Here is a 16,734-nt window from a genome sequence, read left to right as displayed (position 1 = left end):
TTACTCATGAGATCATTGACTGCTATTTTGTGATGACCCTCAGTATCGTGGCTCCATATATCAACTTTTTGGCAGTTGGGCAAAAGGGGAATAAAGGCCAGTATGTTCAGTCAATGAAATTTATAGAAATTCCAACTCTGGAAAAAAAAATCTGATTAAAACTCAAACTAAAACATGTTAATGTTTTATGACCCTTAGGTAAACTTGTCTGACAGAAGCAAACCTTTATGAGGTCATTTGCTGTTTCACTGACAAATGGAACAGAAGAGGACAGGGAAAATGCCAGACCCAGAGATGAAGATTAGCCAACATGTCCTGTTGCACAGAATTGCAACTAGGAAATTGCTTTTCTTCAAGGAGAAATACGGCAGAGAGGGTTGTGGCAAAATCCAGCCTGACAGGAGTAAGAAATGATAAACATATTTACTAATAACTATTACAAATAAAAATGTTTGCCTTTGTTTTCCAACAGAGTGTGAAAAACTAGGGCTTCGGTTTTAAAAATAATGAAGAAATGCATAAATGTTTGCAAGGGAGGTCCTGAGGCAGGGGATGAGAGAGAAATAGATGAGAGGGAAAGGGGAGATGTCCAAAGAAAGAATGTGAAAGGAAAGTTGCAACATACTTCTGATAATGATATCTACAAATATTTATTGGATTGCCCCTAATAAAAAATAATTTACTTGCCTACTTAAAATTAATTAAAACAACAAAATAATTATATTTAAATGAACCATCTTGTCAGTAAGAGTACAAAATACCACATCAGAATTTCACTGCTGTGAAGGTTATATTATTAAACTCAGAGAACGAGGTTCTGTGGCAATTTTTTTGCACACAGACACTCTTGTAAACTGAAGACACTCTGTTTTTGACAGAACCATAATGGAATATCTAAATTCAGAAACAAGAAATGAATTATTCTGCCTTTGACCAAGGAACTCCTTGAGGAGAGAACAGTAGCAGAAGGTCACATATTTTGTTGCTTATGTAGGCCAAACTGAACAACTCATACCGGAAAACCTATTAAAGTGCTGCCTGACTTTTGTGTAGGCAGTACATGGACTTGGAGAAAATCTTGTGCTTATATTACCGAACAAGCACCCTGCAGTTTTGGTTTTCTTCTCACTTGTACCTGTGGAAAAGAAAACAGGCTTTTGCAATATTTTAATATTCATCAAAAGCCACACAAGTGAATGCCTAGATTATTTCCTGCAATTTTCTGGAAGGGATTAGATGCAGCACTTAATGCATTAAGGTGAAAGAAATGCCACCAAATGTAGTGCTTTTCCACTACTAACAGTATTCCATCCTTACAGCTCTCTGTATGCTTTTAAAAGCACTACTTGCTTTTCAGGGTTAGCTAATATCAACTCTCTTTAACTTTTCTCCTTCTTACTATGTCAAAATTTATGTGACTGTAAAATCAGGAAAAACAAACCCCAATATCTGAATAGCTGGAGAAGACACTAAGCATACTAGCCTTATAGAGCACTTTCTCTTTAAGAAACAGAAGAGGATCTAATAGCATAATTCACAAAATCTGTAGCACAGAAATTAAATGAAGAAAAACTCACTACAGATTTCCATAAGCCAGAATCACCTAATAACATTAAAGAGAAAGGAATGACCATTAGTGGCTATGAGATACTCTAAGTACCCCTCAAAGGCTTGTACATGATTTACTACTTCATGTGAAGTCTCATGTCCTTTAATCTTGTTAATCAGTTCTCAAGGTCACAGCTGAGGACAAGACACACAGACTGTGCACCTGTAGAAGGCATTTATTTATACAAAAAATTATAGTTCTATTTATGTGAAAATGATACTTAGTTATGTACTACATAACCTGCAAACACTGACTTCATAAAAAGTGTTCACAAAATTCTTCACACTATTGAATTCTAAGAGCCGAAATGAGGGAAGCCCAAGCAAGTAACAGACGCACACGCAGCCTCCCCACACCTCCCATCACAGGGGCTCCACCAGGAGAAAACGCTGAAGGTGAGCGAAAATGCAGCTACCATGAGATGTGCCATTCCCCTTCTCACCCGGGGGGCTGCAGAATAGGCAGGATGGCCTGAGGGATACTCATGTGCACCTACCTCTTGCATCAGGGAAGTGATCTTTGGGAGGTGTGGGAAAGAGACTGACCAAGAGGCTGTAACAAAACCACCTCTGAGCTGTAATTCACGTTCTTCCTTGGCGTAAGGACACCACAGCTTTGAATAGACTTGCAGGATATATACTATTTTTTCACTGCAGGGTGTGGAAAGTGAACCTTTAACACGCTTACTAGGAATCAATACGTGGTCAAATAGCACCATAATTCAATCTCAGAAATTAAAGTTCTGATAAAGCAATAGAGACACCGAAAGTTGTGGGGTAACTATAAACCAATAAAAAGACTGGTCAAAAGACCCTATGCAAGCAAAAAGTGCAGCTTTCCTGACTATCTCTAGAGAGAGCTGCCAGCCAAAGAGATATAATGAAGCAAGCACCTGAAATAAAAATGATTGACATTGTTAAACTGCTTAGAAAGGAGAGACTTACCTGAGATTGACATTACTTGAAGATGAGTTTCCTCACAAAAGCAATTCAAATGAGGAAAGATTGCCAAGGGAAAAGGGCTCTAAATAGCCAATAGCTGCACTCCGATTTGCAATTCCTAACAAAGCTTCTGGCATTTCCAGTAGAGTATGATTTAGGATAGAGAAAGTCCAAAAGTTTCAGCAGGCTCAGGGTAGGGAAGGATGGTTTTGACATAAGATGGCAAACAGCTGAGGCATATGAAGCTAACCAGTTCTACTTGGCCGTAGGACCTGCATCATCATGACGATGTTTCAGTAACTCTAGAGCTAATTAAGCAGGATACATATTCAGAGCCTGAAAGTTCCTCTATTCCTAGAGGTCATTATGTTTACCTTTGAAAGACAGCTTTTGAGAATCATCAGTTCCCTAACATTAAGTGCAGGATTTTTATTTTTTAAATGACTTTCTGAAAGCTATTATTTGGGGAATTATATATACACATGCACACACAAAACTATAATTATTTTAGCTGAATTTTTGGGTAATGACAAAAGGGCATTGGAAACTCAATGAGTAAAGCCTTTAAAATACTCTTCCTCTCTCCCTCCTTATTTTGGTATTTTACTTCAAACACAATAAAATTACATTGTATTGGACTGAATAAATGACTTTCTGAAGCTGTTTTATCTCCTTGTAACCAGACTGAATCATATTGCAGATGGATTCTCACCATATGCTTCCATACTGGGACATAGTATCATTCCTTGTGAGGCACAGTTACCAAAACTGAATAAATATAACTTACATTGTCGGAAAAGAGCAAATCAGCTCTACTGGGAAGAAAAGGCATAGTCTCGCCCAAGAGTAGATTTCAGGACTGGCATCAGCATCATCAGTCCTTAGGCAAGAATATGTTGGCCAGATTCATGGAGGTAACACCCCCAGGTGCAGTTAGCATTGCTCTACATTGCTCTACAATATAACTCATATGTCTGGTCCTGGGTTTCTTGGCAGCTATTTGTATGATACTGGCTTTAGCAAACATGCAGAATAGAGCAGTTTGATAGTTCTTTTTGTTGCTGCTAACAAGACAAAAGTAATTCCGGAATTATTTGGAAAAAAATGCAAATGGCATTCTCATGCTAAGAGAGGACTCTCTGTGATTTCTACTTGTACCAAGAATATAGGCAGATTTGTCTTTTGCGTAAAGTATAATAAAACTAACGTAGCTTGTGCAAAGGAAAAGTTTAAAAATGTAATGCACTTCAAATAACTAAAGATCACATATGGAAAAGAAATGCAAGGGAAGAAACAATGCACATGTGTGCATATATATTTTATATACGCGTGTGGATGTATAACATATACATAAATATATATACATGGAAAATTAATCAATTCTCCATTTTGCTTAATAAAATGGAGGAGTGCAAGAGTTGAAGTTTCTCTACAAACCTTCCCAGAATATGTGAGTTTAGACCTCAAGGGAGCATCTCTGCAATTTGTTCACCTTGATCACTCAGTTCTCGTGTCTCTGCTGAGATTGTTAGGCTTGCTAATTAGTATCAGCTGTGGTGGTAAGTTTTTGAAATGCGGACATCTGTCCAAAGATAAATAGATCGTGACCTCCAATCTAACTTCTCACAGACCGCGATATTGCTATCAAATGGTGATAACATTCAGCATTACTAACCCTGCCCTAGAGCAGAACAAGCCAGAGGCAAAAATGACTTTTCCCCTGTTAAATAATTACTTTAAAAAGAAGAAAAAGAAGAAAAAAAGAAAGTCACAAATACATCTCTGTAAGCATCTATGACAAAGCAGTCAAACTGTGGGCTTGCACATTTTAAAAACACTTCACAATCACCTGTTGCTCAGCTCTTCTTAGACATTTCAAATAAATTCTTACATTTATAGTTAAAACTAGAGCATGTTCAGTAGCTACCATTTTTTGTTAATTGATCATATCTAAGTAGTCACACTCAGGCTTTCCCATATTTTTTTTCGAAAATAAAGCTTGCCACATTTTGAATATTGTGAACTTGATGTATACATGATGCATTTCCTTTTTAAAATTACTCATACAGCAGAACACATTTAATCTATTAAGTCTCCATGACTTGTACATACATTAAAATGCATAATCAAAGAAATCTGCAAGAAACTGCATAATCAAAGAAATCTGCAAGAACTGTATTAATCACACTATAAATAAGAATGGCAGAGAAGATACAACAGTTAATGAAGAGTCCACTGATAATACTGTGCAAACTGCAGGCTTCAAGTGAAACTTAAAATGAAAAATGAAATTGATGAGATGTACTGTGTATCAAATGACATTAGAGATGCAGGTTACTGAAATCAATTCATGTTAGAAATAAAATTTGATTGTGACTGTTTCAATAACTCACATCAATATCTATTTCAAACACATTTAAGCATACTGAAAGTCATATATATGAATATGCGCAAACATGCATATAAGCATAAAAAAAATCAGCAGGTAGTCAAATCAGTCAGACATTCCCTTCTATTTCTCCTTCCTACCAGCTTGTAAGTAATACACAATCCAAGCCAAGAAAGGATTTGGGTAAAATTTGGGTTAAAAAAAAAAAAATGTGCCAGGAAGAAGAAAAGTAGTAATATTTTATTCTCCTAAATGGAGAGAAAAGAAGTTCTCCTTTTATGCTTAGCAAAAGAGACAGAGTTTGGCTGCACACCATCCTTCTTCACTCATTCCCTGCCAGGAAAGGTCTTGCACAATATGACGGTACAAAAGCTTCCCCAAACTAGTCTTTTTGTTCCATAAATATATGTAGGAAACTGTAAATTCTCTCTCACTGAGATGCAGTTCCAATGCAGATCTTAAAAGATTCAGAGGCAAAACAGCAAGAATTGCTGTTTTGTCATTGCCAGAGTGGGGCTGCTGCATACTGTTGGTAAAAATTAAATGGAAAAGTTAAGGTGGCTGAATTGCATGCAAAAAACACATCTTCCAGAAGTCCTCTTGGTACAACTGTTCAAGTCCAAAACCCACCATGGGCACCACTAAAGAAATGAAGGTCACTGACTGCCAGTGCATTGTTACATGTTGTTCACATTTCAAAATACCGTCACCAACAAAATGTTTTCTGTGTGTTGTTTATGCCAGAAGCCAAACATTAGAGCTGGAGAATCAGTATTCTATAGTCTGCCTTACAGGCGGAAGGGAGGGGAAGCCCCAAGCCAATTAGTAACAACTCTGAGTTTGATATTTGATTAATTTCTTACTTTAAGTAAGTGATTCTTCAGAAATCCAATTAATTTCAGGAGCATTAGAAGAGAAAGCAGTAGACTTTGTCCCTGATGGTAAAAGTACTTAGACAAAGTAGATTTAATTCTTAATGTAATCTCTTCCTATTCCTCTTTGAACTATTCAAGGTATATAAACCACAATAGATTTAACAGGCAAAGGTTTGGAGCAGACAAAGAACACATTATTAAAACACAGAGAGGAAAAATGTACCTTAAAAACATTAGCTAAACATAGATTTGATAATCTGCTTTGCTTACAATAATCCAGGAGGCAATCCTGAGATCCTGGACCCCTGAAGCAAAAGCAAATAGCAATTATAAGTCTAGAATAAGGTGCTACGTTCTCTTCTGAAAAGCATCATATGGGAAACTTTTTATAATGGACACAGTCTGCATTTTGATTTCAGAATGGAATAGAAGTTCCCTGATAAAACTTTGTTCAAGTACAGCAAATGTTGACCTAAATAAAAACTACTGGAAAACTTTGGAAATGTTGACACTTCAGATATGCACACCTAGAATCTGAACTTTGCAAATTGCCTCTTTAGCAAATGTTTAGCAACACTTGATTCAAGTTCTGAAAATAAACATTCTAGCCTGATTTGTATTTTAAAGCTTTTAAATACTGTGGCAGACAGTATACTATCTCATATACTTCTTTATTGTATTCATTTATAAATTCCTCCTCATATATATATATATATGTATGTATATGTATACATAAATATGTATACATATGTACACACATAGAGTTATTTAATCCAGACTGCACTCATACCAACTGTCTGCAGAAAGAAAGAAAACTAAGAGAAAAAACTTTTAACCTAAACAAGATGAAATATTTGACCTCAAAGCATCATGCAGCATTAATATGCCATATGGGACAGCATGTGGTAGCTGCTAAAGAACTTGGCATTCCTTCTTACGTCAGTGACGTTATAATGATCAAAACCCTCAAATACTACGAAAATCTCAAATTTCAAAATAACTGGTGGAAGTTGGCCTTCCTTTTCAAGCAGGTAAAATCCACATTTATTTACTGATAAGCTGATGATTCTATCCCTCACTGTTTTTGGAAAAACCACCACGTAAAAAAAACCTCTATCTCAATTACTCTAGTGTCATGAGTCTCAGTCCTGACTCTACAAATGATTTGGAGTGATAGAAGGACACCAGAAAATGTTGTGGGACAGTAGGTTTGGACTGTACTTTTTCTTCAGAAAAAAAAAAGTACTGAGAAAATGGTTAATTAAGAGATAGTCAGAAGCTTTGGAGGCTCAGATTAGTCCCAGCAGAAACAAATTAACACAGAGTTAACAACATGCAGAAGCATTCACTCTTTGTTGATTCAAGATGATGAGAGCTGTCTACTGAATTTCTAACAGGACTTCCCATACAGTACCTACCCTTGGATTTCTCTCCTCCAGGTACTGATTTTCTGCAATCCTTCCCTGCCTGTGGAGTCTAATATGATCACAGTATGAACTGATTTGGCTGAAAATAATTATGACAAAGTCCTTGAATCCCAGTTACCCTTGAAGAACATCTTGCACTTGCACTTCAGACTGTCACCAGTTGGAAAACCAAGCTTACACTTTAAACTCTAGTAGTAGGAAGTCTGTGTAGCAGAAAAGCAAATTACAAAACTCCACTTTCCTAAACAAAGCAAAACTTTTTTTCAAGGTTATAAAATAGGTATTTGTTTAATAAAAATAAAAACTTTTGATCAAAATGACAGCAAATACTTCTCTTCCTGGAAAATTCTTCCTATCTACAAAATGGCAGTAGGCCCTACATATCTTTATACTTAGTATCTGTTGAATGCTAAAAATAACAGTGCCTTTAGGAATTGTACGCTACCTAGTTTGTGAAAGATGACGTGAGGCACTTCTTTTGCTCTATACATTTTATTTTTATATTGCTTAACGCTGTTGTTATTCCTGAGCTTGATTTATGGGTACCCAGAGGTACTCCTAACCCGTTTGATGTTATTTCTACTGGAAACAGTTGACAAAAGCAGATGTCCCCTTGAGGACTGCACAGTTTCAGTATTTGTTTCAAGTTTCAGCCATTTGCTCAACCTATTAAGAGTGTCTTCAAAGACATAAAATAGCAACACATCATCTTGAATACTATAGCAAAAAATAACTGCATAAAGGCTGCCAATTCACACTAACTCTGCTGCAGATATGCAGAAAACATTGGAAGGTATTAAACTGCATGGAATACTGACTATGGATTTAACTTAACTCTGCAAGGGTATTTGGCTGTGGAGTATTTCACTCTGTGGGTCAGAGCTGCATGAAAATATTCAGATCAAATATAAACCTAGGGCAAACAGGATGTGTGCCTTATGCACACTTGAAAATAAATACTTCCTCTTTGTATTTTTTCTACATACTGTAGGGAGCAACTACTTTAAATGAGATTTATTTTTAATGAGCTCTGCAAACTTTGTTAAAATCACACATTGGACCAAACATACGGAAAGTAACACTGCTGGCGGACCAGCTGTCCATAATAAATGGATCCTAACAAATAGAGAAATGGTGTACATGTATATGTAAACAGTTGCTGCTTGTAATTTTTTTCTTTTTCTATATTTTCAGCCAAAAAAAAAGAAAGAAAAATCCATGTTGAAGAATAAACTTTTTTTTATTATTATTATTTTAATTTATTTTTTTTTATGGCAGAGGTAATAATGCTCTTTTCTCCCTCTTGGCCACCTCAGTGCTGTAGAATGATAAAAACAAGTTTCTCTAAGTTGGTATTTTTCAGCACAGAGCAGTATTATGAAAGAATCAGCAGCACGAATACACACTGCCACCTAAATGTTTAACTAAGGTAAAAAGGCCAGGTATCTTTATATTGTTTTGAGTTTTATCAAAACTTTCCAAGAACATTAGGTTGGGAAAAAAGTTGAGGAAACTTAGGAAAGCCATGCTTAGTTTCTTAATAGCTCAAAGATTTTCAATGACCTTGGCCCAACTCTGATAACTGATTCTCTGCTCCTATCTTTAGCCCTTTGCAAAATATGCTTAGCTTTGACTGTGTCTTTTAAAGGCTCCATAGACTCTTGACCATCCTTGCAATTGGAAAAAAAAAAGGAAAAATATTATCATCTTAATTTAAAAATGATTTAATCACAAATATATTTGAAATTATTTTGACAAGTCACAAGATTGCCCATACAAAATAATGTGGACAGCTACAGTTAATAAGGATATGTTTAAGCACAACATTAAGAAGCACTTAAGAAAAGAAGCGCATGAGCACATGAATAAGAACATCAGTACAGAAGTCATAGGGGGCCTAACTAGTGATAGATTAATACCAAAATATCCTAGTTCTCATGCCCTATGATAAGGTGACAACATTATGGATGAACAAGGAAGTGTGAGGTATTCCTATTTTCAAAATTTGACTGTGCCATGCAAATTAGAGGGGAGAAGGCAGGACGAGAGCCTGTACCTGAGAGACTTCAGTGAGTCTGTGATAGGAATATCATGGCTAATTCCCAGTATCTTATCAGCTCCTCTAAAACCTACCCCGTTCCGTATAACACTTTGTTAGAACTCCCACAAATGTTTAGACACAGTTTGTGTTCTGAGCTAAAAGTCTGCTAAAGTTTAGGGCTCCAACAGTCAATCGATGCCTTAATGTAAATAAATGAGAACTGTCTTGCTTCTGAAACACGCCCCTAAATGGTCCTAATAGCCTTTACTCTTAAAGTTTAGGAAGCCAATATTTAGTCCTGGGAACTACATTTCAGCTAAGCAAATCCTGCCCGTAAATTAAGTCTTATCTCTTTCTTTCCTTTGGGATTTTGGCACAAAAAAAGGAAAGAAATTACTGCTTTATGAATACAGGTGAATAGTTTGAGACTGAATATATCAATTCAGGAAAATGTCAACATATCCATTTCAAATTTATTTGAAAGAATTATAAGCAGATCCCAAGCCTAAGCAAATACAGTTATGGCTGATATTCCTTACTCTTGTTTATGGGAAAAGGAGAAAGCTGGGCTCGAAATGGAAACTTCATATTACCCTTAACTACAGAGAGGTTAGTATAACTGCATAGCAGACTACTGGGACAATCTGTCAAAGTAATTCAGTACAGCCTGCAAGGTAGATTTAGAAAGAGACACACACAATAACTTCATAAATCCTGGGTATATGTGAACTGAGGGACACCATATTATTCTTTCACTGCACAATTGGCCAAATGCAGTCACTGCTGTCAATGAAACAGTATGCAAGCACAACTTAAAGCAATATAATTATACTAGGCCTGAGGTAGCATCAGATTAAGAAGCTAATATTTGCAACAGGAAATTTACTTCCAGGAATACAGCTTTTCTTCCTAAAGAAGATCTCCCAACAGTTTCTATCACAGTTCTTGACCTCCTGTAAGAGTACTGCCCCAGTATTTTTTTTTCTAAATTCCTTTTGTTCCTGCAAATTGCAGAACCAATTAATAGATATACTTAAACGGAATAGTATGATGTTATTATTTTTGAGGCTTCACCTCATTTTCTCCTCATAATCAGTAGAAGAATGCATGTCAGGTCTTCACAAGAATGGTAGCTGTTGTTCTGAGGCAACTGGCTTTTAATCTATTCATTCACAAGCAATGGTATTCTAAAATGTATGTGCCCAGATACCATGTGGTAAAATGGATTATAGAATTTAAAATTAAAATCAGCAAGAATACAAGAACAGATGCATCATAAATATTTTGTTCAGATTTATAAAATAAATATTATAGGCTCTTTTCCACAAGAATATATTGTTCCCTTCAAAATCTTGTATTCATCATTGGCTGTCAACTGCAGATTAAAGGCACAGACCTATGCATTTATGCCACTAACTTGAGCACTTCTACTTGTATTTAGAGTTTAAGTAGTCAGATTTGCATGTAAAATTCAACCAAGATACAAGAATGAAAGCTTTCCACACCAGGAAAAAAAACAAACAAAAAAAACCAAACTGGCAATATAAGCCATTTTTCCAGAATGATACTAGGAAAAGAAAAAAAAAAGGTTTAAAAAAGAAATCTGGAAGAGGAGAAAAGTGATAGGTGCTTGAAAACACTGACAATGTGCATCTCTGATATATTTCCTTGTACTTACCTAATATCTGTGCATGTTACACATGTGATACCGCGACTGTTTGTGGTAACGAGGTTCAAAGCCACAGACGTCTCACTGGCAGAGGTCGGGTGTGCTCCACATTTAAAGTAAAATTCCTGAAATATTGAAGGAGAGATAAAGAGAACATTACTTAGCTGCAGCTCATGTCCTCTCTTTATCTTAGTCCAACTAATATTTGAAACTAGTAACAAACCACCACTGTCAACAGAAAAGGAGGACAGTTGTCAGGAAAGATTTAGAAAGAATCCCTTACAAAAATGCCTGGTGAGGCACATATTTTGCTCAATGTTTTTTCTAATGAAGGAAATATCTACTTGCGTACTGGATTGGTATCAGTGTGATGTACTAGTGTAATTGGGCTGATACACAGTGTGAATTTCTGGATTCATAGCCAAGTGATATTCTTTCCTACATCTAACAAAAAGCAGAATACTAAGCATTGTGAGTGACTATGCATTAGTATTTTCACAGGATTTGTTCCATCTCTCTTTAGACCCGTATTACGTTTGTAATTCTATATTACATTGCATTTGAGTTAACTTCCTTCAGACCAGACTGCTCTACGCAGACGCTTACAGTGCTTTCATGGGCATAATACTTACAAAACTGTGTGCTTTGTTCTCTTTTGCACTGCTCCCTGGGGAAAGCCGTATTTATCGCAATGAGCTTTGATAAGATTTTGTTATGAGAGATTGATTTAAGTGTCCAAACCTCTGTGTGCATATGTAAATAAAAGCTGATTGAAGAAATGTGCTTTGCAATAGGCAACAGTTTGCAGTATTTATTCCTCTGAAAGCTTTTCTCCTCACAGTCTCCAATTTGGTTTGTAAAAGAAAAATTAAGACTGCTATAAATAAGGGAGGAATGGGAAAGGCACAAAAGCATCAGAAGAAACGAGAAGGCCTGAAAGAGCGATGGGTGTTGACGGATGAAGGGGGGAGGGGCAAATCATTGCAAACTTAAATGGTGCAAAAGGCTCATCCAGAAACCAGCAACTGAAAAGCTGTCAAAAAAGAAAGTCTTGCTACTTGATGTTTCCTAATAATCCTCGACACCTCAAATATGCAGTTAGACTATCTGGACATGTCTTGGTGCTGGGCAGTATGCCAGCAGAAGAGAAAGAGAGCAACCAAATGAAATTAGTTTTGCTTAATATAAAAATCATCTTTCCCTCCTACACAGCCTTGCATTGATATTTGCTACCATATTGTACATAATCAGTCCAGGAAAAACTCTTATTTTCTCACTGCCTTGAACCTTGCAGCAGAGTTCCTCTATGTCTGAGGAACAGAATTGTCGATTCCTGTTTTCTGTCACACATGATCTTTTAGATGGATTGTGTATTCTTACATCAGGTAAATGCAGTAACATCAGGCAAATGCAGTAACACTTCTGCCATGGAGCCTGGTGACTATTATACCAGAACATTAATACAACCTTGCTCCTAGATTAGTAAATTCTACTTCTCAGATCAGCTCCGACAGAGCAACCATTAGCAAAATATTTAGACTCCACTAGGAGTTGAGTTGTCTGAACTACTTAATAGTAACAGTTTAAGGTACCTAAGCGATAGGAGGACAGTTTATGAGGCAATTTTACTTTAAAATTCAATTAATTGCTTGTAAAACTTCTTAAAATAATCATCCATACATATGAATGTATAGTCATATTTCTTATGACTAAATCATCTTTTTGTCCTGTTATATAACACCAGTTACTACTACAAAACAATGAATGGTGTTTAAAGTCATCCTAGTAAGAGATTCTAGGTTTCTATGTTTTTTGCCTCAGTAAGACCACAGCCTAATAAAACACTTCAATACCAACTTATTTGGAAGCATTTCACCAATTCTGAATGGGTCAGTGGAGATGCACATTCAACTAGAGCGCACAGAACACTTGCACAGCCTGTAACTTTAACCTATTTTCAACCTCTAATAATGTACCTATCAATCATTATAATCTGTATTATTTGCTAATGGGTTTTGGAGTTTGGGTTTTCTTAAACACTTAATTTGATTTTACTTTTATTTGAATGAAATGGTAAAGACTTATTTAAATGCAGAAATCCTGAAAATGTCATCTTGCTTCAGTACACTTCTTGGAAATGACTAAGAATATTGACCTCTCACTATTCCAGAACAAATAAACTATGGTTAAGGAAATATAAAGCAGATATTTTTTTTAATTATTTTTATTTTTTCGTAGAATAACTTACCCACTACATTAAACCTTTCTTTGGGTCTCCAGCAAAACGAAAAAAAATGAGCAATAAAGGAAGTAAGCTTTAAAACACTTAAAACAGTTTTATACCTGTAGTTTACTTTTTTTTTTTTTTTTTTTGGAGTGTCTCTTTCTTTGGCATGTGGGATTTAATACTATTTTTATCCCTATTTATCACAGACGTTGCAAACAATCAGAACAACCAGAAAGCATTCTTTCTTGGATGCGACTGCAAAATATAATATATCATTTGCTGGTTTTACATTTTCTTGTAATTCTGTACCCTTTCTGTTGGAAATTAGAGAAAGAAAATAAGATTACTGTATGCCTTATGAAGATGCATGCAGATAAATTTCTTTGTAAGTAATATGCAGGAAGAGAAGGCTAATGAACACCACAGACAATTCATCCCTGCAGAGCACAAGGATGACACTTTCAGAATTAAGTTTTGGACTGACAACACACAATGGAGAGAGACAGGGCTAATATTCCTTAACCTTTCTATGATGAAGCAACAAGGCTCACCAAAAATATTATGAACCATATTATAAAGGAACAAACATGAAATAGAGACCTCGGCCTGGGAAGTATAGCTCTCTGGGATTTAAAAGTGGAACATAAGAACAATGCTAGCAAATAGAGATTTAGTAATATTAATAATTAAAACTGATTCTAATTTATTTTGATGATTCCAAATAATGGCTGTAATTTTTTAGTCATAAAAATTGCTTTACTACTGCTGTGTGTCTGAGACATCAGTGCTGTGATGGGAGTTCACAGAGTGGGATTAGAACAGAAATACTGAAAAGCACAGCATGTTGATGCTAGATAGTTCTGGCATAGCATGGACTACATTTCCATACATTTTTATTATAGTAATACATACTTTAATTGTTTGCAGTATTATAGAAGTCAAGGACTCCATTAGTTTTCCAGTTGCAGCCAATTTTTGCTGCCTATTTTTATACACTGCAAAAATAATCTACAAAGATTTGCTTGTTATATAGGATACAGTTAAAAGATCATAATTTAAATATCCAACTTGATACTTTTTTTTTCCTTAAAGATATGTCTTTACTGATGATGAAATATTTTTCTCAGTAAGGTCACTTCTGATTATGGACAACTCCCAAGGGCCAGAAGGACCTCTGCTAGGTTTGAACTAGGCTAGTAGAGGATTTCAGTCCTCTTTTTTTCCAGATTTAACAGGCTTCTTATGATGCAAGCACAACATCCTTATGCCAAGACATATAAGCATTTATAAAGAAAGATAAACCACAATTCTCTAGCAGTACAAGCTGTTTCCTAACTGATTCCTGCAATGAAATTGCTAAGGATAAAATACAAGTGGAGAAATTTCAGACATTCTTCACCACCCAATCTTGCCTGTCAGGCACGCAAATATAGCTATTCTTTTACTTAGAATTACATCACTGTCCTTCACGCGCTGTATGATAGGCTGCGGTGAATGCACTGTATTGTTTAATTTAAACCATTGTGTATAATAAGGTAAGCTTTCAAATAGATGTAGAGACCTTGCAGCCAGTTAATGCTCTAATTTTGTCAGACTGCCACACTCATGGAAGTAGTGATTACTTCCTAAGGTGAACACTAAAACTTCTTTCTATTCTTAATTTAGATTATGCTATGTAACAACAAAACTACTTTCAGAATTTTAACCTTATAATAACCAAAATTTACAGAATAAAGTGGAAAAGAATGGGGAAATAATCATACAGCCTGCACGATTATCTGACTACTTCTTAAATACCCCAGATCGTAGGTCCATCACACCTTCATACACGTTCCTCAATCCAGTTTACAGGATTCCCAGAAAAAATACTGCTCTTTGCTAACAGCATAGGCTGCACCACTGCTGATATACAGCTTATAAACATGAAAACACAGGTTCACAGTGAGCAAGACAGTATCTGCGGGATTTGGAGGACTGTTGGTGCAGCAGGATTTCTATACATAATTCTCATCCCCGCTTCAGAGGAACCGTCTCTTGCTGGCTCTGTGCTGACAGACTCCTGAGGACCCTTCCAACCTCATGAATCCTGTGATTCTTTTCCCAGCACATTCCCATTTTGCCCTGACTCCTACCCCTACTTCTTACTCACAGCTGCGTGAGCCCATCAGAAATCCTAAGCAAGTTCCACCTTTGCATTTCTTGTTCTCATTTCTGAATAAATTGTGGATCAAGATGGAGGACCCACATATATGTCAGGACTGACAGACAAAGCCATTTATTAAAATAAACTATGTCATTCTTAAAGTTATCAGCACTCATCAATCTTCCTTCATCTCTATCATCGTAATTATTCCTCTGAATGACAGAAAACTTCATATCCCATTGTGACATACTCCCATGATGGGGTTTCATTTCCCTTTCCAGCGGAAAAATAAGCTATTTAGTGGGTCTGCAGGCAGGTTGAAGGAAATCTACCTCAGAATAGCTTTCAAATCAAGTATTTGTTCTGGCATAGAGAAAAAATAGTTTCACTCTGAGCAGAGGCAATTTAAGGCTCCTATATCCCAGAAGAATTCTAGACAGTGGCTTTCTAGAGCATGTGATTATATATTTCTCCAGTGAAAAGAACTGTTAAAGGTCATAGATAATCTAAATGTGAAAGAGGCATGATTTCTAAAGTCAAAAAAATAGTGTAAGAAAGACAGGAGAGCTGCTTGAATTACATTGTATAAATAATATGAGGAAACCTGTACAGCCAAGAATAGTGAGTGGAGTTTATTGCATCCTAGATGATCTGTAGCAAACTCACAAATGCTTTATCTCCACTTTCTTCTGTGAACCAACAATTCGTGGTAGCTCTCATTACTGGAAGATGTCTTCCTCAAATTAGTGGCCTGCGCTAACAACTTCCCAGATTTCCCAGTTCAGCAAACACTTCAATAGCTGCATTATTTCAAAATATTAATTCAAAATATTTTTTTTTTTCTACTTGAGGTTCCAACCAGAATCAAATGTTCTTATCAAAGACGAAAGCATTCTTCCAAAGGTCAATTAACTTCCTTAACCTGGGAACAAAATTGACCTTTGAGCATGGCTGGCTGAATTGCTCCTAGGCAAATGGCGAATACAACATTCATGAACTGCCTCAGTGCTTAATTACAAACTTGCCCATTTTGAAAGAAAGGATATTTGCATAGTATTTGAATAGCATTCAAGCTACAGCATGTAACTCCTTTAACTACTGAAACAATTACTAAGAAATATATAAATGAATCATTACAGAAATCAGAATAACATATGTGGTTCAGTGCTAATTCTCTATTAAGATTAGGCAGGACAATAATCAACGTTATTAGGTAATTCAATGGTGAAAGTGGATTTGAAGGTGTAGGATCCTTAATATACATTTGATGAATACTGTGATGCGAATATTAAAGATGTGGGTCACATTAACCTTTCATATATCAATATTAATACAAAACTTATCTAAAACAATAATCAATGCACTTAGACATTTCCTTGCTGATAAAATAAATAAATACATAAATCATTTATT

General features: G+C 35.9%; 1 protein-coding gene across 1 annotated transcript in view; it reads right to left on the bottom strand.

Annotated features, from left to right (window-relative positions):
* The window catches only part of PRKN (parkin RBR E3 ubiquitin protein ligase), a 541,751-nt gene that overhangs the window by 330,489 nt on the left and 194,528 nt on the right, over window positions 1-16,734 (bottom strand). The window contains exon 6 of the mRNA XM_088532999.1: window positions 10,961-11,076. Within this exon, the coding sequence (XP_088389125.1) occupies window positions 10,961-11,076 (116 nt within the window). The remainder of the gene's footprint in view (window positions 1-10,960; window positions 11,077-16,734) is intronic.

The sequence above is a fragment of the Tinamus guttatus genome, unplaced genomic scaffold, assembly GCF_059628265.1.
Source record: "Tinamus guttatus ecotype Peru unplaced genomic scaffold, ASM5962826v1 Tinamus_guttatus_pri_ptg000473l, whole genome shotgun sequence".
NCBI classification, from domain to species: Eukaryota; Metazoa; Chordata; class Aves; order Tinamiformes; family Tinamidae; genus Tinamus; species Tinamus guttatus.
The sequence above is the reverse complement of the archived record's forward strand: the minus strand, read 5'-3'. Positions and strand labels throughout refer to the sequence as shown.